This window comes from Eleginops maclovinus, chromosome 4, assembly GCF_036324505.1.
Source record: "Eleginops maclovinus isolate JMC-PN-2008 ecotype Puerto Natales chromosome 4, JC_Emac_rtc_rv5, whole genome shotgun sequence".
Lineage (NCBI taxonomy): Eukaryota > Metazoa > Chordata > Actinopteri > Perciformes > Eleginopidae > Eleginops > Eleginops maclovinus.
In genome coordinates this window covers 12,630,024-12,655,462 of record NC_086352.1, presented here as the reverse complement: position 1 = coordinate 12,655,462, position 25,439 = coordinate 12,630,024, and the positions used below count along the sequence as shown (strand labels likewise).

The 25,439-nt window shown below is 40.9% G+C and overlaps 1 protein-coding gene across 2 annotated transcripts in view; it reads right to left on the bottom strand.

The window, feature by feature from the left end:
• The window catches only part of esrrga (estrogen-related receptor gamma a), a 149,171-nt gene that overhangs the window by 42,455 nt on the left and 81,277 nt on the right, over positions 1-25,439 (bottom strand). Inside the window, exons 6-7 of one of the 2 annotated variants that reach the window (XM_063882110.1) lie at positions 16,988-17,146; positions 4,455-4,879 (exon numbers count right to left, since the gene is read on the bottom strand). In XM_063882110.1, the coding sequence (XP_063738180.1) occupies positions 4,455-4,879; positions 16,988-17,146 (584 nt within the window). Of the gene's footprint in view, positions 1-4,454; positions 4,880-15,707; positions 15,732-16,987; positions 17,147-25,439 lie in introns of those variants that run through there. The other variant, XM_063882111.1, reaches the window with a different exon arrangement.

Here is a 25,439-nt window from a genome sequence, read left to right as displayed (position 1 = left end):
GCTAATGACGCAGAATTTGCGTGGGTTAATGGGTGGTCGGCAAAAGGCCTTGTTAGTGCAAGGCTAAACAGGCAAGCTCTGCTAAATGGAAAACTGCAGTAAAGAGCCACTTATGGGGCAGGTAGCACTAAAGCTAAATGTGTTTAACCTCTCACTGAGACAATTTTTAACATCTTCACATGCTGAGTGCTACTGTGCACCTCAATAGTCGATAATTATAATGATCACACTTATTATTTGTCCTATGACAGAAATAACACTATTAGTAAAATTTGAATGAACAGTAGCTCAACTCAACAGGATGGGGTACTCGGCTTACATCTCAAGCCCCTATAAAGGGGTGATACAGGACTATGTGTGGTAGGAATTACAAAGGAAGGGGTTACATCTGTATGCTATGGCCCTCTCTCTGTATGTCTTTATGTGTCTTATTGTGCACTTACAGGTGGGCTTACAGTAGAGTAGACAGGTTCTTGGAGGATCTTATGTATAACGTGTGAGTTTGTATGTGTGTGTGTGTGTGTGTGTGCGTGTGTGTGTGTATGCTGGTGTGAGCAAGGGGGATATATGAGGGCTTCAAATCCTCTACAATCTCCTTTGAGTGTGTGTGTGTGTGTGTGTGTGTGTGTGTAAGTCTTCCTGCTGCATGACAATTGCCCGCCAATGTACACACCGGGTTTCTGCCTGATTTTGGCCCTTTTTTTTAATCAAACAAATATCTGACTTTAAACTGTTTCTTGTACCTTGACTTATGTACAGTATTGAACAAATGGTTCTTGTTAAAAAACAGTTTTTTTCCTTAAACCACATCTCAACTACAGTTCCTCTGCACTGTTTACTGTTTCCTTATCTTTATCGTTGCTGCTCTCATCCACTTTTTTGTACTGTCTTCCCATTTCATCCTACCTCTCCCCTCTCTCACACTTTGCCCTCCTCCTCACTCCCCTTTATCCCTCTCCCTCAATAAGGGAGTGATAGATGCAGGTTGTCAGGTGTCGCTGGACTTATGCCACTGAAACAGCAGCTGCCAGAGCCACTTCCTCCATGCTGCGACACATACATGCACACACATATCTCTAATTCCTTCCTACATTCGTGTGCCCAGTCCACCAACCCTCTTCTCTCCGTTTTTTCTCATTCCTTGTTTTAACTTGGTGTGTATTCAAACTAGTGTACACACTTCCTCTCCTCTATCTTCCTCTCCTCTCCTCTCCCACCCCATGGTCTCCTCCCTGTCCAGCTGGAGGTGTTTTTTTGGTGATTACCTGCGGTTTTATTGGCTAATGGGTTGAAACATACCAATATGTCTGCGGCTGCCCATCTGAGGCTGGCCCTGCTTTCCAGCCAAGATACACACACTAACACACAAGCGTGCATAAACACAGGCATATGTGCACATACGTACACATAAACCTGTGCTCATTTACATGGATGGGCAGGAGCCCACACACAGACACATGGGTAACACCCTATCTATGGATGAGTTTGGCTTGTGTGGCAGCCAAAGATAATGTCATGACCCATTTGTTCCGTTGGATTCAAGCACGCTCATTCTGCATCCAAAAAACCCCAAACATCAACAGTAAATCTGTAGCACAAATCATGAAATGAAATAAAATATATTAACAAATTTGGTAAATTCTAGTTGTGTCCAGCTTGGGAAAATGATGTGTTATTGGGTACAAGCTTACATTTTTCCTAATAAATGCAAAATATTGGATGTGATCTAACTCTTGAGTCTTTAAGACATGTGTAAGAAAGTCAGATTTTTTAAAATATGCACTAAATACCTCTCACCTAACTTTTCATTACATCGGGTGGCGCCACTTTTTATGTTGCTTCCTGCAATTGTGTTCACCAAACTGTTGTTATTTGTCACAACCTTTCGTGACAAAAGTCCTTTGACTAGCTTTGCAAATCTATACCTGTAACCTTTCACTCTGACCTGCCTGAGCAGCATGTCCACTAGAGGAGAAGTAAAGATTATAAATACAAATAGAAAGTGTGAGAGAGTGGATGGGGAATTGCTTTAAACCTATTGAAGGTCATACTCCCAAGAGTAGCCTTCTGTCAACATGGCATCATATCCATACATTTGCTGGGCTCTTGGTATTTAATCTGTTACTGTATCCTCACCTATGTAACCTTTAACAAGCCCTAAATTAAATGAAACATGTGGAATTGGTCAACTATCATACTGGGATGACGGATGAATTAAGGGTTAAACCTATACACACAAGGTCATGTCTGGCTGTCTATTGGTGTGTGTTGGTGTGTTGGATGTGCTTCTATGAGTTTGTTGGCATGCGTGATACTTTATCTCTGTATGTGTGTGTTCCAATCTCTTTGTCGGGATTGCACTGTGTCCTGATCTCATCCCATAATAAACACATACAGGTCATCTCAACTGTAGGTAGAGGCGACCACATAGGGGATGTAAGACTTCCACACCCGAACATCTCCCCGTCTCCCCCTCTCTCTGGGGCTTTACTAGGAAAGCTGCTTATCGGAGGCAAGAGGAAGCAGCGATATATAGGTGGATGGATGGAAAGAAAGAATCCGGTCTGATATGACTGACGGGCCGACTGACCCCATGAATCAATAGCGGCTGGCTGACTGGTAGCTTGGTTATTGCAGTGGCATTCTGCCTGACAAGAGAGTGGCTTAGTTATAGGGCTTATTAGTTACTTGGAATAACTTGGCCAAATCATTGAAGAGTATTCCTGAACAAAAAGTCTTTAAAGGTTTATCATTCAGAATGAATTAACCACCACGGCGTTGGTCCTAATATAAAATGTGATGACTTACCCTGCATACTTAAAACTGCTTTATGGATCCATGTCTAATGGGTTATTAAAGTCTTGTGACATTATTTATTTTTCTGCTTGCCATCAAATCCCATGAAAAGAATAAAATCAGCAATGAACTGATCCTATTAACAAGTACAAGTACATGGGCACTGTAGAATACTTGTAAATACTTGCTAGTGCACAAAAGCAGTGGCTAAAAATATCACTAACCAAAAATGTACAGGGCGTTGCTTCATAATAAATAAGATTATATATATTCATGATATATTCATGATGTGTTTTGTTAGGAATTATGTTTTCAGAAGTAACACATTTGAGTGCCCACATAAAGGCTTTGACAGGCCAAAAGTTTTGAACTATGGATTATTTTTTCCATTTGATTTTGGTGCTTCCATGGGAATTGTTTTCACTGAGTAAAGCACAGAAATTGGCAGATATTTATCCTTTTTTTTCTTATCATAGGTCAACATTCTAGTACCATTCTGCTTTGGATTTGCTTTCTGTGGAAAGAAACATACAAATCTTCAGTTTAAGAGGTTGGAGCTGGGGTTCAGCCAGCTCGATTTGCGCAGGTCATCCCCTCTATCTGGCCCAAATAAAATATTTTAAAAATCATTATAAATCCCAATTAATTAATCAGTGATTGTTTTCATTTTCTACGCGCCATATCATAGATAATATTCCACATGTTGTATAAATCATGTGAAACCAGGATGATTGTGTCATCTTTTGAACTGGGTGGATTAATGAAAGAATGGCTGACTTATTGGCTTGCTTTATGGTTAATTGGTTGTTTGAAAGAGTGACCTGTCCAGTGCTGGCAAGGGTAAATGAAGGACATACCATTGATCTGAATGTTGAGTATGAATTCAATATCCACAAAACTGGATGATCAAAATACCTTAACACATCCTGGAACACTTCTCGTGCTAACAAGAGATGAGCAAAGGATTACTGAGCCTAATTCCTGGTACTGTTCTCATCATCTGCTCTTCCCCTTCTCTCCTCTAACCTGAACTCTCGACCCCTACACATAACCTCTGACCTTCCTCTGACACTACGTTATCTTCTAGACAACAGGCTTATAGCTAACACTGTAATAAGCAGCTAGATCTGGGAATGCAAACACAACCTGGAAATTACTCTTTGCTGTTGATGAAGAACAGGTCAAAGTTGACGGTGAAAGGGAGGCGTGTCTGGGAGTTGGTGTGTATGCATGAACCTGATTGGATGCTTATAGGTGAGTGTGGGTGCTATGCGTGTCAGAAAGAAAAAGAAAATGGTGAAGGTGAGAGAAAAATAGACTGTGGTGGCTTACTTAGCAGAAACATGAACCAAATAAAAATCTGGGTTCACATCTGGCCTGGGGCTTTTATCATATGTCCTGGATCTAGCAAAATGGCTCAGGTATGTGTGTTATATAGTGCATGTTGTGACCCTGTGCATTTCATTTCATCGTAGATTATGTTTTAGGTGCTTTGCGTGGAAAACTTCTCTAAAAGGGTTGAGTCTTTTTAAGGAGCCCATTGACTTTCATCTGAAAATCTTTCTTCACCTTTAAATTCTGACTAACGTTATTTGTAACCAACGTAGATGGACAAACATAGAAATGATTAAACACAGAAAGTCGAAATAGAAGCCAACCTTGGATGGTGCGTTTGAAGAAGGCCTTGCAGGCCTCACAGGATGCCACTCCATAGTGGTAGCCTGACGCAATGTCCCCGCAGACCAGACACAGCCTCTTGGGCATGGAATTCAACATGTACTCGCACTTAATCTGTGAGTCTTCCCCAATTGTTGACGAACAGTCCTCATAGCGTTTTGATCCGGGGCCGCCAGCGGGACCCAGGGACCCTGCGTTGGAGCCGTAAAGGCTCGGGGAGTCTAAGCCGTTGGGGTGGCCGTTCATTGTGGATGAATAGGAACCTGAGGCGTCGCTGGAGCCACCAGGGGAGTGATGGTTTAGGCTGTCAGTCAGGGAGGCAGGACTAGACGGCTCAGTCTTTATATAAGAGGACGGACAGTTGGACTCAAGGTGGCGCTCCTTACTGGACATTCTGCAGAGAAGCCTGAGGGAGAGAGACAGGTGTACAAAGAAGAAGAAAAAGAAGAATATGAAAGTATTACAAGAGAATGTCACGTGTAAAATGTCAGAAGAATGATGGATACTTATAAAGAGTGAAAACCAACAAAAGGAAGGCTGAGCGCAAAGGCACAGCTAGAGGAGAAGAAAAATAGATACAGTAAAGGCAATGTTTGAAAGTCCAATTATAGCAATCATTTGTTCTAATGTTGTTGTATTTCTTCACTGTCACTTCCAATGATGGATTTCTATTCTTTCACTGAGCCGGGCCAAGTTGTATAAATGGCACACATACATGTTCAAACATAATCCATCCATCACATTTCTTATTCTTTCCTTATAAGAAAGAGTCAAGCTTTGTAGAGGGAGAAACAAGGGACAACAAAATAAACAGTAAGAGAGCTACATAAAACGAAATAGATTCTTGTTCATTAGGGAAACCATGTGTAAAATAGAGTAGCAGCGAAGCACCTTTATTACCACACATTCCCACAAACACATACACATGCTCGGGGGACGACGGTCATCCGTCACTTTCCAGTCAATAGCAGCTTGTTCTACATGAAGGTAATCAGTAAGCAGCCTCTCTGCTGCTCAATCATCCCAAAGACAGCCTCACACATACATGATGCTAATACACGCACATACACACAGACTTATACAGTACACAGTCATATTCCAGCACACACTCAAACAATCTGTTGAAGAAGTTACTGTAAGCTGTAACAGAAAGCTGTTTAAAAAAAGAGACACAAATCTCTGCTAATCAGTGCCGATGTATTACTGTATTCCTCACCTCATCTCCTATTCTTCCCTGCTGCCTTCCTCTACTCTGCATCCCTTCCTTTTTCCCTCCCTCTCTCTCCTTCCCTTCTCCCTAAGGAGGCTGACTGGTGTCTTGTTAATGGCAGTTGTAATTAACAGCTATCTTCTCTATGTCCGTATCTCTCCATCCCTCCCTTTGTCTACCTTAGTATCTATCTGCCTGTCTCCCTATCACTTCCTATTCAACGCCATCTCTCTCTCTCTTCCTCTATCCTTGCCCACTCTCTTTTTCTCTTCACATTACCACTCTCTTTCCCTCTAACCCTGCCCTCCCTCCCTTCTCTCCCTTTCATTGTTAAAGGCAGAAAGCACAAAAGAGGTTTTTAATTAAGGCAGGATGCTGCTAAACGAGGGGCTTCTAAAGTCCAGTCGGCCTGTAAAAGATCCCTGCTCTACAGGGACTCATAAAACACAGACAGCGCCTCGGTGGAGAATGGACAGGCGCTCGGGAGAGGGGAAGGGTGGGGGAACGGGGAATGGATATAGACAGGGAAAACAGGTAGGCAGAGAGAGAGACGGCCAAAGCGGACAGACAGACAGAGCAAGACAAAGTGAGAAAGACGGGTCGGCTGCACTGAATGATGATAGCTAAATGACTGACAGCAGTCTCAGACCGGTTTGGTTTTTAATGTGCTTCAATGTGTTTGATGTGCAGCAGGATGGGACAGAGCTTTCCTCTTTCTCCAGCCAAACCTACAATGTGTGAATACTGTTTCCCAGAAAGTCAGTGCTTTCCTTTAGAGTCAATTTTTCCTTTCATAAAATGACATGACATTTATAATGAACAATACTTTGGCCTTTCCGCACCTTTTCATCATATATTTTATTCCTACCACCACTTCTCCCCTCCCCTCTTCTCCCTGCAAGTTCCTCTAATTTGGTGACTCCATTAATCTTGGCTTTGTGGTATTCACAAATGTCTTTAAATCTGTTTATCTGATGCTAAGGTAGGCTTTCAGTTTGGAATTAAGGGGCGACGGTAAGAAAGATTCGGGCACAAATCCTGAAAGAGCAAAGGAGGTAAAAAGGATTGAGATCGTTGATAAAAGAGAGAAACACATATTAGGGGCTAGAATAAGAAAAAGAGAATTACAGGTAAATGTGGGAAATACTGATAGGATGATGACAAATTGCACTATGTTGCCCATGTTCTAGCATAGGGAGAGAAAATACAGCGGTGACAGAAAAAGAGAGTAGAGCCATTTAAGTAGATGATGTGATGGTGATGATTTAATCTCTCCTTTTTCACTCTTTATGCTCTTTTGTGCCCCCTCCCTTCGACCGTCAATCCCTCTGAGTACCATTAAGTGAAAGAGTTTAAGTGCCAAAAGATCTCAGGCGCTTTTTTCCTCTTTCTCTCTCTCAAATTCTCATCTATCTCTCTTTCCTTCTCCCTTTCCATTCCTCCTCTTAGCTCCGTCTCCCTCTCTCCGCTTATAAATGAAAAATAATGGCAGTCGAAGGGGGAGGAATAAAAAGAATAAAAAAGAAGACATGCGTGCAGCGGAGAAGAGGAAAGAAGATTAAGAAATCACAGCCAGTGCGCTGTGCCGAGCGAGAGGTTGAATGCATTTATGTATGTATGTTATCAGTATAATTATGGCGCTATGTAACGACGGCTCAGTGCTGAAAGAGCAGTCTTATTGTGCCTGTCTGCTCTTCAGATGAGTGTGGAGAGGAGGAAGGGGGTGGCTCTCATTTTTTATCAATTCTTTATGTTTTGAGGTGTTTAAAGAGGTTTATATAAAGAGGGAAAGACTCGAGTGTGTTTCTCTTCCTTTTTTGTATTTTCACAAGAAGATCAACGACGCGAGCCGTGTGTTATGAAATGATTTCAGTAAAACACAAAGAAGAGTGGTAATAAGATTTGAGAATTAGCTCATTTGTTTAATTCTGTTACAAAAGAAGGGTTTTGAATTTCCTTCCATTCTGTACATTTTCATCCACTTCAGAACAAGAGCACCTTATTGTAATACGATCATAAAAAAACGGAAGAAAGTATTTCATTTATACATGTTTTGCAAGACTATACCAACATACATACATGTATTTTTTGTTATATATGTATAAAACCACTGTAGATTCAGCTTAAATTCAATCTTACTGAGGGACACTTTACTGTTTTATTTAAAGCTCTTTTAAATAAATAACTTTAGGTCAAGCCCATTGCCATTTTTGGATAAGCGCCTATGATATAATTGACCACACAAAACAGTGTTTGTGACAAAACTAGGTATGACACTGTTTCACACAGCCCGAGCAAGGGGACAAAAGTGGCTGTTTAGTTCCTGCAGACATCAAATATTCAGCAGGCCTATTTACCTGTCCCTTACTGAGGCAGAACACACACCCAGAAAGATTACCGCCTTCCCCTGTCTCCATTTCCAGCTCGATCCCTGTCATTTTCTCGTTCTCTTCTTTCCTATTCCTTTTTTTTTTTTTCTCACCTTTTCAAGGCATGGTGACTCATGAAAGCGTGGAGAGAAAGCAACAGAATGAGTGGAAAGATGTCTAAAAAAAAGAAAGAAAGGAAGAAGGACAATCTTTTTTTCCTGTGTGTTTTGAAGGAAGGTGGGCCATTTGGTATGACAAGCCGTCATTAGAGTGGTGGGCTGATGCAGCGCCCTGACAACTGGCAGGGACAAACATACAATCATCGTATTAGAGCAACTACTCTCGGCCGCACTCTGTGTCTCTGCGCTGCTCGCTGTGTGCTCCTTTACTTTCTGTGCACTTGCACCCTTTTATTATATACAATCTCTGTACGACTGCCTCGCTAGATGGCAGCCATAAACACAAACTGATCCTCAAACAACTCCTAACTGTTTTTTGTCCCGCCCCGGGTTATAGAGGAGATGCAGTGTAAGTAGCTGTGAGCAGAAGAGAGGTTTACAACAGACACTCTTGGTTCATATTGACATTCACCTTTCATTTTTCCATTCAGCAATTTAGAAATCACTCGGTTTTATCATAATCGTTCTTTGCTCTCCCTGCTGGACTCTTCTTTCCATTTACAAGAAGAGAATTGAAAATAATGAGCAAACATTTTGAGCTTAAAAATGTTATTAAGGAATACATTACTACTAATACATTCATTTGACTAGACCCTGACAAACTTCTGTGAATGTAGGAGTAGAGGAATGAAGCATCTCACTGCGCTAACAATATTTTAAAAACCACATTTCCATGGAAAAGACAATACAAATCTACTGAAAATAATAGTAAGAGGAGAGAGGAGGGAAACAGAGGGGTAAGAGAAGTGGTATAGAGACGAAGGAAGAAGTGCTGACAATGTAGCTACCATGGGTTGGCTAATACCTTTCTATCACACCAAGCATTGTGCTCTCGACGCTGATAAGAATACACAGTCCAATAAGCAAAAAGAAGAAAAAAAAGGACGGAGAAAACCTTACACAATTCTATCTAGATGATACCGGTGGTGCTTTGGGCGGCAAGGAAAGTGAAGGAGGGATGGAAGACAGAAAATAAAATACATTGAATTAAAGAATGGGGTAAGAAGGGGAATAGGAGCAAAAAATGCATTTGCATTTCCATAGTCAAATGAATAGAACGATTTCATCAATAGACTGAATTGCTTTTTCAGCCCTCACACTCCTGTTTATTTTTCTTTCTTTGCTCTATTTCTCCCTCTATGCTACTTCCTTTTTAACCGCTACTATCTTGGAGGGTTGTTGAACTGCTTGTTGGCTTGTTAGTTCGATACATGCACTGGTGAGTGTGCACACAAAAACATACAAGGCTTTAAAACGAGTAGGCCACAGCTGTTGTTAAAGAATAATCACTTTTTTTACTTTGTGTTTCCTAAAGTATTGCATCCAAACAAACCTACTTAACATTGGATATAAAGTAAATCTTGTGTGCGTGTCATTCTGTGTGCCATTTAAAGGATAAGTGGTAATTGAATCTGGGATTGAGTAAAGTGTGCGCACAGTTCAAAGGCAGAGAAATAGAGATTGAAAACAATCTGTGTGTTGCTGTGTTCGAGTTTAGCTCCATAGACTCACAGCGTGTCAATGATTATAGTTGTTTTCGGGGGGAAAATGAATAAAATAAAAAATAAAAACTCACGCAGCGACAGTCAATCCAAACCACTCTCCCTCCTACAGAGAGCTCCCCCTCGCCCTCTCTTCCTTGCTCTCTTCGGGTCTCAATCTCTCTCTCTCTTTAGTCATTTCTACTTCTCACACACAAACACACTCTTTTTTTTGCCTCTCTGTTTTTCTCGTGCATCCACACATTGTCACACACACGCACACGCACACGCACACACACACACACACACACACACACACACACACACACACACACACACACACACACACACACACACACACACACACCAGGGAGCAGATCAATTGTTACAGTGTTAGTCGGGCAGGAAACCTGTAATTCACTTCATTGGCTGCAGAATAAACCCCTGATTACATACAATCAATGTGATAATGGCTAAAACACATTCTGCCCAATGGGCTGTCGGGCTGTAAAGACCAGCAGAGGAGACAAAATGTTAGTCTGTGTGTGTCTATATTCTTGAGTGTGTTAAGACTCCTTCTAGGTATGAATTTTATTGTTACAAACACAGACCTACACACACCCAACTCCCCACAAACACATAGGCTGGTGTGAAATGCATTGGGTATGACTTACGCAGGCTCACTAGTGGGGCTAAAGCTGTTATAATGCATCCTGGGGTGTATGAAGTTTACACACACACTCATACACACACATTTTCTTGATGCGAATGGATAAACAGTGGGAGACAGCGCACACAGGGCAGGCTCGGCCAAACACGATTGATTAAGAATTATGTGCTCTCCACTGCAACTGCAGACCGCAAACTATTGAGGAATATTATGGTATTCCTGGTGATATCAATACATTTCATACGTCTTCAATAATCACAAAGTGCTGTTGTTGAAACTGTTTAATCTTTTTTCTCTTCCCTCTTCTCATAAAAGGTGATTATATGTTTCAAATGTTTAGGGGAATTCCTTTCCCTTTTAAAGTCTTCCCTGGAAGGGTGATTTAGATTTGAGATTCTGACTGCGATAGTGTAGTTATTTAAGTGGAAAGATATGAAGAGGTTGATCAGGGGAAAAACGTGAAGGCAGTGCACCGCTAACCCTGTGTGTGTGTGTGTGTGTGTGTGTGTGTGTGTGTGTGTGTGTCAGATGGGAATCTTGATGATTTAGGTCATTTTCTTGCGGAGCAGTAGCTGATAAGTGTGTTGCTGCCAGGCACTATCTTTGTCACCATGTCTCTCTCTCTCCCTACCTCTCTCTTTGTCTCCCTCTCTTTGCCCCTCTCTCCGTCTCCTTTATCTGCTGTGTGTCATTTTATTTGTAAGGGTGGTTGTCTACTGTAAGAACAGTGCTTCAAACCTTCGAAACAGCTCAACTCCATCCAGGAAGCTCACATCAAGAGGACAGTCAACACCAGACCCGGTCATTTTATCGTGGTATTTATTGAGTTAATAATTAAATACATGAAAGGCTGCAAATTGGATGCTAATTAAGGTCTATCTTGGGACTGAGCAGACTAAATGCTAACCATGTGACCTCAAGCCTTTTACTGGAAAAAATAATTACATAATTGAATGCATCGTCTTGTTAGGTAAACCTTTTATAAAATATACTGCATGATGCCAACGTGATTTCTGTTTTAAAAATAAAATAATGTTATGAACAAATGATATATTATAATCAATTTGGTATGAAAACTAAATTAGATGTGTCTGAACTCTATCATACTGTATGTTCATGGGATATTGGCAGTAAATGTTTGTGCAGTCGTATAAGGGGCATACAATGCAGGCTGGTTCCTTTATAAAAGAAAGGTCATTGATCAAGGTCACTGTTCGTCACCCTTTCTATGTGTGTGTGTGTGTGTGTGCGTGCGTGCGTGTGTGTGTGCATGCGTGTGTGTGTGTGCGTGCGTGTGTGTGGATTAGCAGTGTTATCGCTAAGCATTAGGGGTGCAACGGTCCTTCCAAACACTTACCGACATTTGCCATTGTGGCTGACACGCATTCACAGATACACACACACACACACTTCCACATGCACACGTACACATCTGACCATCCGTGTACAGTGAGGCTCACAGCTCCTACACCCTCTCTCATACTCAGACAGATAGAGACCTGGGCAAGGTGCCGTATCAAATGAAATTGCACAGAAGTATAATAAAAAAAAGTGTTTAAAAAAACAAAATATCCCCCATGGGATTAAAAACACATTTTATTAAGCAGATGGTGAAAGAGGATTTTCACTCTAGTAAATATGACAGGGCTTTCAAATGTGACATGGGACGGAGGCAGAGGGAAGGGAGGGGAGGACGGGGGAAAGAGAGAAGGAGGGAATCGGAACAGAGAGCGCAATGCTACAAAAGAGAGGAGAGTCAGACAGTGTGTGAAGAAAAGTGGTGCTCCATCTGAGAGAACGAGGGGGGAATGGAGGTATTCTGAGAAAAAGAAACGGTGGAGAGAGGAGAGGAAAGGAGAGGAGACATAAGCGAGTAGAGCGTCAAAGCTGCATTCTTTAAGCAGATCAGATTTGGGGAAATTGGGCTGTCACTACAGGATTGCGATGATTTACACCTATCCATCACAAGGAGAGAGAGCGAAGCAGAGCTGGAGTATGTACAATAATGCACAGCATCTGTATAAAATGAAAAAATCTGTCCTAACCAGGCTGAGTTCACGGCTTACTTTTCAATTCAGCAACCAATATTCTATAAATAAAACATCAGTCTGTGAATGACTGATAAATACTAAAATGTAGTGATTGGTAGAGATCCAGCTGGTTTATTACTTTTACCTCATGACATTGCGAGAAAGGTAATTGAGTCCAAAGTAGAAAGTGAATGCCTCGGATTATGTACTAAAATGCTAAAGGAAGTCCTGAATTACCCACATTTTTTTTCATAATAATTTGAAAGGTAAGTTTTTACCCAGATTGACCTGTTTTGTCACCAGCTGCTGTTGACACCCATCCCCTCTGCCTCCCCGCCTGATCTTTCCTCTCTTCCCTCCTGTCCTCTTTCCTCCCCCTCTCCCTCCCCTCGCTGCTGGCTGATGCACCTTACAGCCTCGCTCCTGGACCATCTGTTAGGGAATCTAATTCACATCCAGTCATAATCAGGTTTGCTGGAGTGCCCACCGTCTCTGCTCTGTCTGTCTCTTTCTCGCGTACCTGCTTTTTTCTGCCTATTTTACATGATGTCTTTGATTGTCTAGCATTTTGTATTTCTTAATCTTTATCAACATTTTTTAAACTTAATTGTTTGTATTTAGACTTTTAGCATCATATTCTTATATTTTATTTTCCTTATTCCTTGATTGATGCTTCAAGTTGGCACCGTTACAAAACTTGCGACAATGACTGACTGTATGAATCTTATTAGTGTGTGAAATTTTTGGTTTTGATATATTTGGTTGTTCTCCCAAATAGGTTGTTTAATCCATTGACATATCCACTCACAGAATTGGTTTCGCTTTCACTTTGTTTTACATGTTGCTCTCCTGAAAAATGTATAATTGCAGATGACAAGAAATGAAATGCTCTTTCAGCATTTTCATAGTACAATGAATTTATTCGAAACAATTTGACAAAGGCAAAATATGGTGCTGCCTCGACACAGTATCTTGTACACGCATGTTTCTGTGTGTGTGTGTGTGTGTGTGTGTGTGTGTGTGTGTGTGTGTGTGTATGTGTGTATATTTATCCATGGCGAGTTTAGGTGAAGAGGGTGGAAGTTAATGAGAGGTGAGTGTCTGAAACCCTCTCTCTCTCTTTTGCTCTCTCTCTCTGCCCCTGCAGTAATCCTCTTCTATAAATCTGCAATCCAATCAGCGTTGTCCACACTTACACACTTACACACACACACACACACACACACACACACACACACACACACACACACACACACACACACACACACACACACACACACACACACACACACACACACACACACACACACACACAGAGCTGTTGGGAGGCCCATCTGTGTGTTAAGGCAATCTGCTTTATCATTATGATTACATTGGGCTCAGTTTACAGCAATGTGTGTGTGTGTGTGTGTGTGTGTGTGTGTGTGTGTGTGTGTGTAGTCAAGCGCAGCCTGGCTGCCTGACATTAATCACATTCCCATGGTTTGATGGCCTAAATAAAAGAGGAATAATATTGTTGCTGTCCAATGAAAACAGCAGATTTCGACAAACAAATTAGGTATTTCTTCCAAAAATCCCAAAAGTTTGAACTTAGCAAAAGCTCTAAAGAAAGTAAAGCATATGGAAGACTTTCTTATACGAACGTCTTTGAAGTTTTGATGCATTGTATCAGAGGAGGCCATTCTCAGTGGTCACAATATAACATCCTGATAATACTAATCCTAATAATGTAAGTATATAATGTATTAATGTAAATGTATTCAGAAATATCTTAAAATATTGACCAGATATATAAATACTGCTCTAAAAGAATTGTAATTGGATTTGGTTTTCCAAAGACGCATCAAAGTGTGTTTGTGTTTGTCTGTGTTAGAGTGTTTATATCAATTGTGGGACCAAATCCCATCAACACAGTTGGAGGTCAGATATCCTGGAGGGAATGTTCATGTGATCTTATACGGCATGTGTGTGTGTGTGTGTGTGTGTGTGTGTGTGTGTGTGTGTGTGTGTGTGTGTGTGTGTGTGTGTGTGTGCGTGTGTGTGTGGCTGTTTGTGACTGAGCGTACAAATAAGCTTATACTGTTTGTTATATGAAAGAATAGATGTGTGTATTTAAATGTGTGGTGATGTATTAACCTCGTTATTGTATATATCCTATTTGGTTGTTTTTAAAGAACTGGCCCTTATTTAAATGTATTCATATATTTTGTCACGCAGGAAAGGACAGGTGTAAAAAAGGAAATTATTGTTGGCTGGATTTGGGCAGTACCCATTACATTTTGAAGCAGATTTCAATAAAGAATGGAAAGGACAATTATTTTTCACGTCTGTGAACTCTGGCCGATAAGGGATTTGGCATTGCTAGAGGTCTGGACTCTCTGAATGCCCTTCTAGTGGTTAGTAAAATCTGCCAATTGTGGAATGTTTTTGTGTCACATCAGAGACCTGACATAGTTTTGGCAATTTAATCCCCATTACAATATCATCTTCAGTTATTTTGTCTTTAATTTCTACCTTTCATTTTTACCTTTTGATTTTTCATTGAACCAATGCAGTCCAAAAGCAGAGTCTAGGGTGTTTCTATCTGTGTGGGAAAACGTAGTGTTTGAATTCTAGCCATGGCGTGACTCCTTAGCTTCTGGCAAACCTTTACCCTTCTCATCACCAGACTTCAATATTTGCCAAAAGACACACACTCACACACACTCTCATTGTGCTATAGCAACATGCCTCTTGGTGATTGGCTGAGAGTCTGCGTGAGAATGGCTTGCCAGACCCCTAATTGGCTTGACCCAGACTAACCCTAAAAGCCTATTGGCCTAAGACTTCCCAGTCTACAGTGCACGCTCCCACACAAACACACACACACACACACACACACACACACACACACACACAAGATCACACAATTATCGGTCTGTGCAAAAGCCTAACAATGCATAAATCAATAATCGGCTGCAATAATAAAACAATAACAACATTATTCATGATAGTAATGTACATTATGGTAATCAGGCCAAATAGCGAGATCATGCAGCCTAATGTTGTTTTGTTACAAACAAACATTTGATCAAAAGAGCGACTGTCTAAACACATCAAATACTTGACCAACACATCACATTTTTTGGAAAGTTAAGTCTAAACACTTTTTCCTGCGATGGCTTTTCAAAATAGAATGTAAAATCATTGGCAGTGCTTGGTCATAACAACCTCTGGTGAAAAAATATATAAAAGAATATAAGCATATGTGCGATAAACCTGCATTATGCTCATTATGTACAAAACAAATACTTACAATTACAGTTTTGCAATCTGGGCATGTGGCTCTGTCTCGTATCCAGAGAAAGTTAGAATGATTAAAAGACAGAGAGAGGAAGTCTCGGAGAAGGAGGATGAATACTAAGAGAGAGGAAGTTTATCTGCGCTCCATGCGTCACACATTTGCTGTGTTTAAACATGAAACAAGCAGCATATTTACCGTTTATGTCCTAAAAATGGACGATGGGATCCCTGAGTTTCACCTGCCTGCAACAACACAGACCTAGAACTGGTTTTCACTGGATAACTTTAAAGTAAATTCTCACTTTGGTAAAGCGTTTCATGCTTTACTGCACATGCAGATGGCATGGGGGATTACTATAATGGTAATAGTGACTGTCCTTCAACCGAATGATATAATTTAAAGCCTGTGCTGCGGCGCATTTGCACTACTGAAGTGTCCTTGAGCCAGAAGTAATGCTGCTTTCTTGAGATTCATATATGTCATTTATATTTATATAAATATACTGTGAAAATAAAACAAAGCAAAGACAGGTAAAGAAACTACCTGCCAGCATTAGTGCTTTCTTTCAAAATAAAATATTTGCCTGTGGACATTGAGTGGAGCGCGTTGGGAATAACTGGAATCACAGCTCACACACACATATGAACACACACACACTTAAGAGGCATGTTTGGCATGTTTTGTAATTTTAAGAGCATCGTAACAAAATGTGTATCAAATATTAAAAACAGGGTTTGAAAATAATTTTAAATGTAACACTCTTGGGACTCATTCTCAACTACAACAATTCAGATAAAATACAGATGCTTAACCTGTCTGAAAGAAAGAAACTGTGACACAAAAGCAGAGCAGCTTATTTGAAATACGGATCTGATAGAATTGTGAATGCAGCATATAATGTCAAATACATTTTAATAGCCTTATTACATGGAATAATAAATAGTAGAAATATCTGAGGTAAGTAAGAAATCAAAGAAAAATGAGAAAAACAGACAAGAAACGTTTTTGTAAATCGAAGAATAATCTCCTCAGCGCTTTAACATACACACAAACACACACACACACACACACACACACACACACCACACACACACAGACGGACGGACCACTAAAAACACTGGCTTTTGAAGTCTCAAAGTGCTTGCCTTTTCTTTCTCTTTCATCTGAGGTTTATAGAGGTCAAGTGTGGCTTTTGTGTAAAACTGAACCTAAAAGATTCATAGATTCCTTTTCTTTTACGTTTTTGCTCTTTCTCTCTTTGTGATTTTACTTTGCTCGTCATTGGTTCTTACCTGGGGTTGTAGAGGGCATGTGCGTCTCTCATGTGGTTGGCCTCCAGTGGATCGTAGGTTTGGTGCATTCTCCAGGCGCCAGCGCCGCATTTACTATAGTTTGACTTGGAGTTATCGTCACTGCTGCTGTTCACCAATGGCCCCTTCGATAAGTTCATTCTGCAAATGGGGACAAAATGGGAGAAGAAACGGTGAAAATGCAGCCATTGGAATAAAACTGAAGTTGATGAAGAGCAGCAGAGACATCAAAATATTCAACTCAAATAAAAGACACTGAATATGTTAGAAGTAGCCTGAAAAAAAGTAATTCAAATCTAAATATTAGGATGAAACACATGAACTAATTAGGGATACAAACATAATAAAAAACAAAAAGGAAATAATAAAATGAATAGAGTGTGAAGTAAATTAATTGGAGAATATCTTACGTTTTAAAAAACGCACACACATTCAGCGTAGTTTTGGTTTGTCCGTAAGCCCCAGATATAACAAACAGTTGCAGAAGACTCGATCAGTGTAAACAAGTTTGAAAATATTGAGCACCAGCAGCGAGAGACAGGTCAGAAGACATGTAGAAAAACAGACACACAGGCCGACATGCTGAGAGTGACGACGGGCGGACAGACAGACAGCTGTCAGACAGACAGACGGATGCAGAGAGGCTGTGACTTTAAACCTGTGCAGAAGACTTTTGTCCAGCAATGTGTTAACAAATTTCTGTCTAATACACCCATCCGCGCGCAGATGGGGCGGATGCGTCACGCTGCTAATTGAAACACACCCCGGCTGTGTGTAACGTCAGAGGAGTTTTACCAGTTTTAGCCTTGCAAAAAGGCTTTCAGACTGAGGGAATATAAAAGTAAAAGCACCGAAGGAGGGACTGATATCCATCAATCAAGCCCAGCACTGTTGTCAGGGGAGGAGCTGTCGCCGGGTTGATAAGGTCACCGCAGGCAACAGAATCAAAATAATCCAACGCCAAAAATATAATAATTAAATAACATAGTGCACTATAGCTGACGTCAAAGAGGAGGAGAACCGGCAGGGTTTACAATACAATTAGCTGGGTGGCCTACGTTTTAACAAAACTTACAGGGGATGGAAGGGGCTGTTGAGAAGAAAACTTTCTTTCAGACCAAATATAGAAAATACTGAAACCAATTCAGAATGGGGAACAGATGTCAGAACTCAACTGGCATTAAAGTAATCCTTCTAAAATAATGCGGAAGAGAAGACGGGTGTGACGATTGAGGCAATCCTGTGCTTTGCATTTTGAGCATTTCTATATATTTTTAAATAACAGATTTGCCAAAAATAATAGTGGGCTATCCTAAAAACTGTGGCTAAAGACGGGAGAAATGATCTATTTATTTAAAATGTATAAATTAAAGAATGTGTTATTTAAAGTAATTCATTCACATCAAGTCAAAAGCTCTTCAAGCAATACATAAAAAACATATTTATTAAGTGTCTTATTCTTTATGTTGTTGCTTCGGTTTTGCTTGATTTTTCCTGTCATTACCACTTTCCTGTGTGTGTGTTGCCTCAGACGTTGTGTATCGGTAAACAGAGCAGGATGTTGGTATGTGTCACAAACTGATAGACACATGTTTACCCCACAAACACACACCGCACAGACATTTGTGTGTTCCAAAGTGTGTGTGATGTTGTCCTGGTGTGGGTTGCTGTTTAGGTGAGGGCCACGTAGGCAGACAGGTAGACAGACCAATCACTCGTCTGACAGCCCCCCCCCCCCCACCCTCCGTCCTCAGAGTTGAGTTGGCTCAGTGAGAGGTGGAGGGCCAGGGTGTGTAATATGTAGGTTTTAGTTCCACTCTGGTGAATAGGAGGAATCGATATCTGCTGCTGCTGCTGCTGCTTCAGACACTTATTGGCTTTGGTTGCGGTGTCACAATGCTATATAGACAGGCAACACTTAATACTGCTTTTTTTATTGGGGGGGGGGGGGGTGTCCTGGGTTCAGATCGGAGCAAGGTACACCCAGTACCACTGATACGTGATTTTGGAAGTTTGAATCCCTGCCTTTCCACTTGCATTAAAGCTGATCAAATGTGTGTCCTTCCACGGGCTAATTTAGAAAACATTGGAGGAGGAAGTTACTTAGTTTACCAAATTCTGAGGTAAATCACTATTACAATATTTTTTGAATTATCACTATGCTTTTGGAATTTGCCGGAATCCCCTCAAGGCTGCCACTTGCTTTTACCCCACACTAAACCAGTTTGGGGTTAGAAAGGGAGATTCAGCTTTATTACATTATACCTTCTGGTAATCTGATATTTTATTCATTCAAGAAGATTACATTTAAGCTAAAAGGCATCTTAAAACGAGCAGACACTCTTTTTATTAAGGCTTTAACGGCTGTTTGTTTTCTATTAACTGCAAGGAAATCTTACAAGAGAAAAAAAGTGAAATTTTACGATTTGAAGGAGTCGTAACCATGTGGGTACTTACACATCAACAACATAAATAGCTCAGGTCATAAATATTTATATATGCGAACAAAGTAAAAGGAGAGAATAAAGGGGAAGAGTATTAACCTATGTGATTCTACCTGACCTATTTCACGCTCCTGTCACTACATGTAAGCAGCACCAGCACACACACACACACACACACACACACACAATGGGGATGAGTGTGTGTGGGTCTGTAATTGTGTAAAAGTAGGGAGATCACGGGTGTCTTTCTGATGCTCAGTGACTCGCTCATGTGTTGCTGGCCCATCTGTGAACAGAATGACCATGGCACAGTGTGTGTGTGTGTGTGTGTGTGTGTGTGTGTGTGTGTGTGTGTGTGTGTGTGTGTGTGTGTGTGTGTGTGTGTGTGTGTGTGTGTGTGTGTGTGTGTGTGAGACATGGTGATGCAGTGATTGATGAGACAGTTGCCATTCTAGCTAATGCAAAACGCACCTATCCCTGAAGGAAGAAAATGCCACAACACACATACATGCGCACACATACACACACACAAGGCTGCAACTGCCATACCTAATTACCCCTCTAGTTAGTAGTTGTTAAAAAATATAGATTTAATATCTGCATGTGTGATAAAATAATGACATTTTTAAAACATCAAGTATCATGGAAAGCCTGACCAAATTATGATGGTGTGTGTGCGTGCATGCGTGTGTGTCGGTAGATATTGAAGTAATAATCCCAAATGTTGGGTGCATAAACATACTAATATACACATGTGTGTGAGTCTGTTTCCCAGCCTGTGTGTGCACATTCATCAGGGCAAGTGGGGTTTGGCGCTGCAGCCCTTTGTATGTCTGAGTGGATGTGGATATGTGTGCGCTTTAGCGTTAGCGACGGGAGCTGTTAGCGGGGCAGGCGGCAGATGGGCTGTCGGCCTTAATAGGGACTGAGCGGGTGCAGAAAGGTGACAGCTCCATGAGGGAGGGGCATGTGGGCATGGAGAGGAGGAGTGTGTGTGTGTGTGTGGGGGGCTTGAGTGGTTAGAGAAGAAGGGGATAAAGAGGAAATGAATTATCTGCGGAGGTCAAGAAAAGTGCGTTTCAGCTGCGTAGAGGAACGCACCTACTGAGGACGAGAAGTGCCACGACACACCTGAAAAGGTTGAAAAAAATAAGCTGTGGCCATTTCAGCACTTCTAAAAATAACTGAAATGTTTAATTCAGTCAGATATGTTCATATAAATTTGCTTTTTAATAAAGGCCTAACGTGTCGCTATTTGAAACCACATCGATATTTTGGAAAATCTAAAGCTTATTATAATAATTTCACCGAAATTAACTACCATAAAAAAATAGGAAATGAGCACAACTTGTGTGTGAACATGTGAATGACACAAATTGCTGGGACAACTTGAAACGCAAAGAAACAGTCACACACACTCGGGCAGTGTGTACGTTTTTAAGACCTTTCCTTTACCTCAAATACACGACGGAAACGGAACGCCACGATACATTTCATATATATACACTTCTCATCATCATACATTTTAAACAAGTGGGCTCATTATACGCATAGCATTTTCATTGCACTAGGGGAGGTTTTAATTGTATAAAAAACAAACCTCTTTAGAATAACGACAGAGAAATAGAGGAAAGTTCATTTGATAACCAGTCTTTTAAAAAATGGCTGTTTGGGCTTTGATTCTCATTTCAATAACATGCATTTAATTATATTTCTATCTTATGCTGAACTTGTGTAGAAAATATATTTATAAAAGTTTGGGGAAAATGATCAGTCATTGAGCAAATTTTAAATCCCTTTTTACAAATGTCCGCTTTGTACTTTATCACAACCCCCCCCCCCCCCCCAACCCCTATGCTGAAACTAATATTGTATTTATCAAAATGTTTGAATTCATACTATATACACTTTTGTTAGGTGCAAGGATATCTGAATGAACAATACATGTATTTACAATCTTTAACTGTGTTTGCTGTATTTGTTTGTTTGTGGCGTTTACTTGTCGGGTGCCTTGAAAAAGTTGGTAAATTACACCAACGGAGTGCACAGCAACACAGAAAGGGAAAAAGCAGAGATGCAGACATAAAAAACTAAAGAGAGAGGTGGGCTGGTGGGCTGGCCTGTCATTCCCTCCCCATCAGGCACACACATGAAGCATGATGGGAGGATGAGAGGAGGAATATTTCACTGTCAGTCGGAAGGCGGCATGGTCATTCATTTCTCTCTCTGTTAGTATCTCTCCATGTCCCTTTCTACTGTATTTTTCCCCTTTTGTGTTTTTGAACCGCCCTTACAAACTGTCGAAACAATGACAATTTAATCATACTATACAAGGCCCGGCCATGAAGAGGGGGGGACTATGCAACCAGACAATCTATAGGGCTCTCCCCACGGACACACAGGAAGAGAGAGAAACAGCAAACCAGAAAAAAAGTGCAAAAGACAGACAAGGCGTTTGAACCTGCATCATTCTCTCGATCCTCTTTAACTCATGCACACACACTCCTACGCACACAGCACCTCTCCGTCTAAATCTGTTCTATTGTGGCCCAGTCTCCGCTGTCTCCTCCCATTAGGAGTGAGAGGCAGCATTAGAGGCCCTGAGCACGACACTATGGGCTCACACACACACACACACACACACACACACACACACACACACACACACACACACACACACACACACACACACACACACACACACACACACACACACACACACACACACACACACACACACACACACACCGCTCTCCTGTTCTTAAGCGCAGCGCATTCATTTACCTTGTGGACAGCTAATTTGGTACCAAAAAATAATAATGCCCCAACAGCAATAGTTACTAGGCTAAATAATAAATAAATCAAGACACAATATTCACTCAAATCAAACAGATAAAGAGGTAAAAGTACCGGTTACATTTCTAAAAAGAGGGGCATTTCCACATTCTTTGACACTTAAAGTGGAAATCTGCAAGGTGTGAAGACTCCCTTTTTTCTGAATCTCTTTAAGCTTTAACGATATAGAAAAGTCAGTATGCCGCAGTAGGAAGAGTAATTCTTAGTCAGAAAATAAATGATTTGATAGATTGTGTTAAAGTAATAATAAATGAATGCACATTTTGATGTATGGATGACGGAGCACAAGGAATGACCGGATGAGCGGCGTGGAGAGCGGGAAAGGATAAGAGATGGGAAGAGATGAGCGGCGTTGACTCTCGCTATATATCACTCTCTCTCTCCTTTCAATCAGCGCTTTGGCATTCAATCACACACACACGCACGCACGCACACACACACACACGTTAAGCTTCACTGCCGGTGTGGTGTAATGGCTAATTGCAGTGAGTGTGTGTGTGTGTGTGTGTGTGTGTGTGTGTGTGTGTGTGTGCGTGTGTGTGTGTGTGTGTGTCACAGCTGGTACAGTCTCTCTTACTGCTCTTTCAACACATAAAGGCCAGCACTGACCCATGACATACTCACACAAGCAGAGAACTGATGGACTGAGAATAAATCACAGAAATTCACATCATCAAGGCTGGACCAAAGTGTGTGATTGTGTATCTACAACATCTGCATATGAATGTGTAATTGCATTTTTGCCACAATTTGGTTACTTTAGGCTAAAATGTACAAAGAAAAGAAGAAACGTGTGAGGGTGTGTGTCTGCGCGCATGTATGTGTGCGCTCATGCGTGCATGTGTGTCCAGCGGACCCCTAAGTGCTGGTGTCAGACAAAAGCAACCCCCCCCTCCCTCCTTTCCTTCCCACCTCTCGCTTGGTCTGTCTCTCTCATTGCATCTCTCTCTCTCTTTACGGACTGAATTACCACTGGAATGCCCGGACCCTTCACTGGAGAGAAGCTGCCGTATGCATGAGTGTCTGTGTGTGTGTGTTTTTGTGTGTTTTTGTGCATATTTGACTATGCATAAACTTACTGACTACGAATGCAGACGGACAGGCAAACAGACACGCAAAAAGAAGTACAACATCTCCTCACACAGGCCACCAATGGGTCACACACACGCGCACAAAATGTGGACAGGCAGGCAACCCATGCATGACTACAAACAGATGCAAATGTGTATACGCACACACACACACACACACACACACACACACACACACACACACACACACACACACACACACACACACACACACACACACACACACACACACACACACACACACACAGCCAACAAATCAGTGCGGCACATATTGACATGCTTTGACAGATGAATTAAGTAAATGATTTTATAAGGAGATTAAAAGGATTTTAATTTACGCAATCTCTCTTTGGTCCCCCCCTTCCCTCCCTCCAGTCAGCTTTACCTCTCCCTCTTTCGACCCCCCCCCTCCCTCTCTACTGCTTTCTCTCCCTCATGGCCTGAGAAAAATGTGTGCACGAGAGACTGACAAAAAAAAAGAGAAGGATATGATGCATCTTCTTAATTTTCTTTGAAAAACAAGCAACATTTTCTTTTCCTTGGTATTCATTTTATACGTTTGAAATAAACAGTTCCTAACAACAGCAAGGTGATCTTTACCTATTTTGAAAGACTACAACATTTTTACAAAGCTGCACTATTTAGGCTTGGGTTGGATAGCCCTTCGTGATACTTGAGCGCACAGAGTGTAAGAACGGTCGGCCCACAAGTTTCAAGAATTAGATTTTTTAAAATCTAAATTAAACAAATCATACTCAGATCATTACGTTAATGATGTTGCTCTAAAAACTAAAATGCAACAATGAAATGTGACTGTTGAATTGCTTTTATTGCTCTCTTGACACAAGGAGTCTAATACTTGCAGGGTGGAAATGGAGCGCAATTGTTTGCACACATTTAATCACTAAACCTGTTTAATACACAATAAAAATATCAAAAGAACTAAATCATTTTGTTCAGTTTTCTTGCATGTATTAATTGACTTTGATGAATTTGAATTATTCTTCTGAAAAAACCTGCACTCAACTGTTATCCATTCAGACTTCTTTTGATTAACAGAAATTTCAATTTTTACTAACAATCCCAAATATTTTATCTCAATAACACTTGCATGTAATTAAATAGAATTATTAATTGTAGCTACGGTTAGTTACGATTGATAATAACCGTAGCTGAATTCAGATATGCTGCCCTGTGTTTCTCTTCGACTCTCACACTGCAAACCTTTGACTGAACGATCAGCACGGACGCTGAAGCACCCGTCTCCTTCACACCCACTGACAAAAACCCCCAAATTCACTAAAGTCACTGCAGGAAATATATCTTAATCATATGCAAATGGTATGTATATGGTGGCATGAGGGGAATGCAATTATGTTAACAGCTTAAGCGGTACTTGTTGTTATTATTATTATTATCGGTATGATCATTATCCCTAATATTTTAATTAGTGCAGAAGAGCAGTGCCTGAGAGCAAAGGAGGGGATGCCTGAGCAGAGGAAAAGAGAACGGTGGATGGATGAATGGATGAATGAATGGATGAAGGAGCGGACAGGCAGACAGATGCAAAATTGGACTAAAGGATGTCTAAAATATTAGAGAGCGGTGGCATATTATGTGTACTTGCAGAAACACAAGTAAAGATGAATATTCCACTGATAACCGTCTGACCTCAAAGAGGTTTTCCGTCAACACATTTGTGCTTCATTTCTAAACACAGCTCTTACACTTTACACTTCTTCAAAAGATCCATATCCTGGACAGAGGAAATCACTTTTCTTATTAACAATAAAAAAAACATTGTTCAATCTTTTTCATTTCATTTGCTATTGGGTCCTAAAATACACCTCACTGTTTTTCAGTGGAAGGAGCAGTGGCCAGACTCTGCTCAGACACAGTGTGAGGGTGTCTTTGCGTCCTTTTCTGAAATCAGACTTTGGTCGTCTTCAAGTCATTTGATTTACAAAGGAAATTGGCTTGCTCAATATTAAAGATTGCTCTAAAGAGATTTTGTTCAGATCAAAACCTCAAACTCACCAAAAG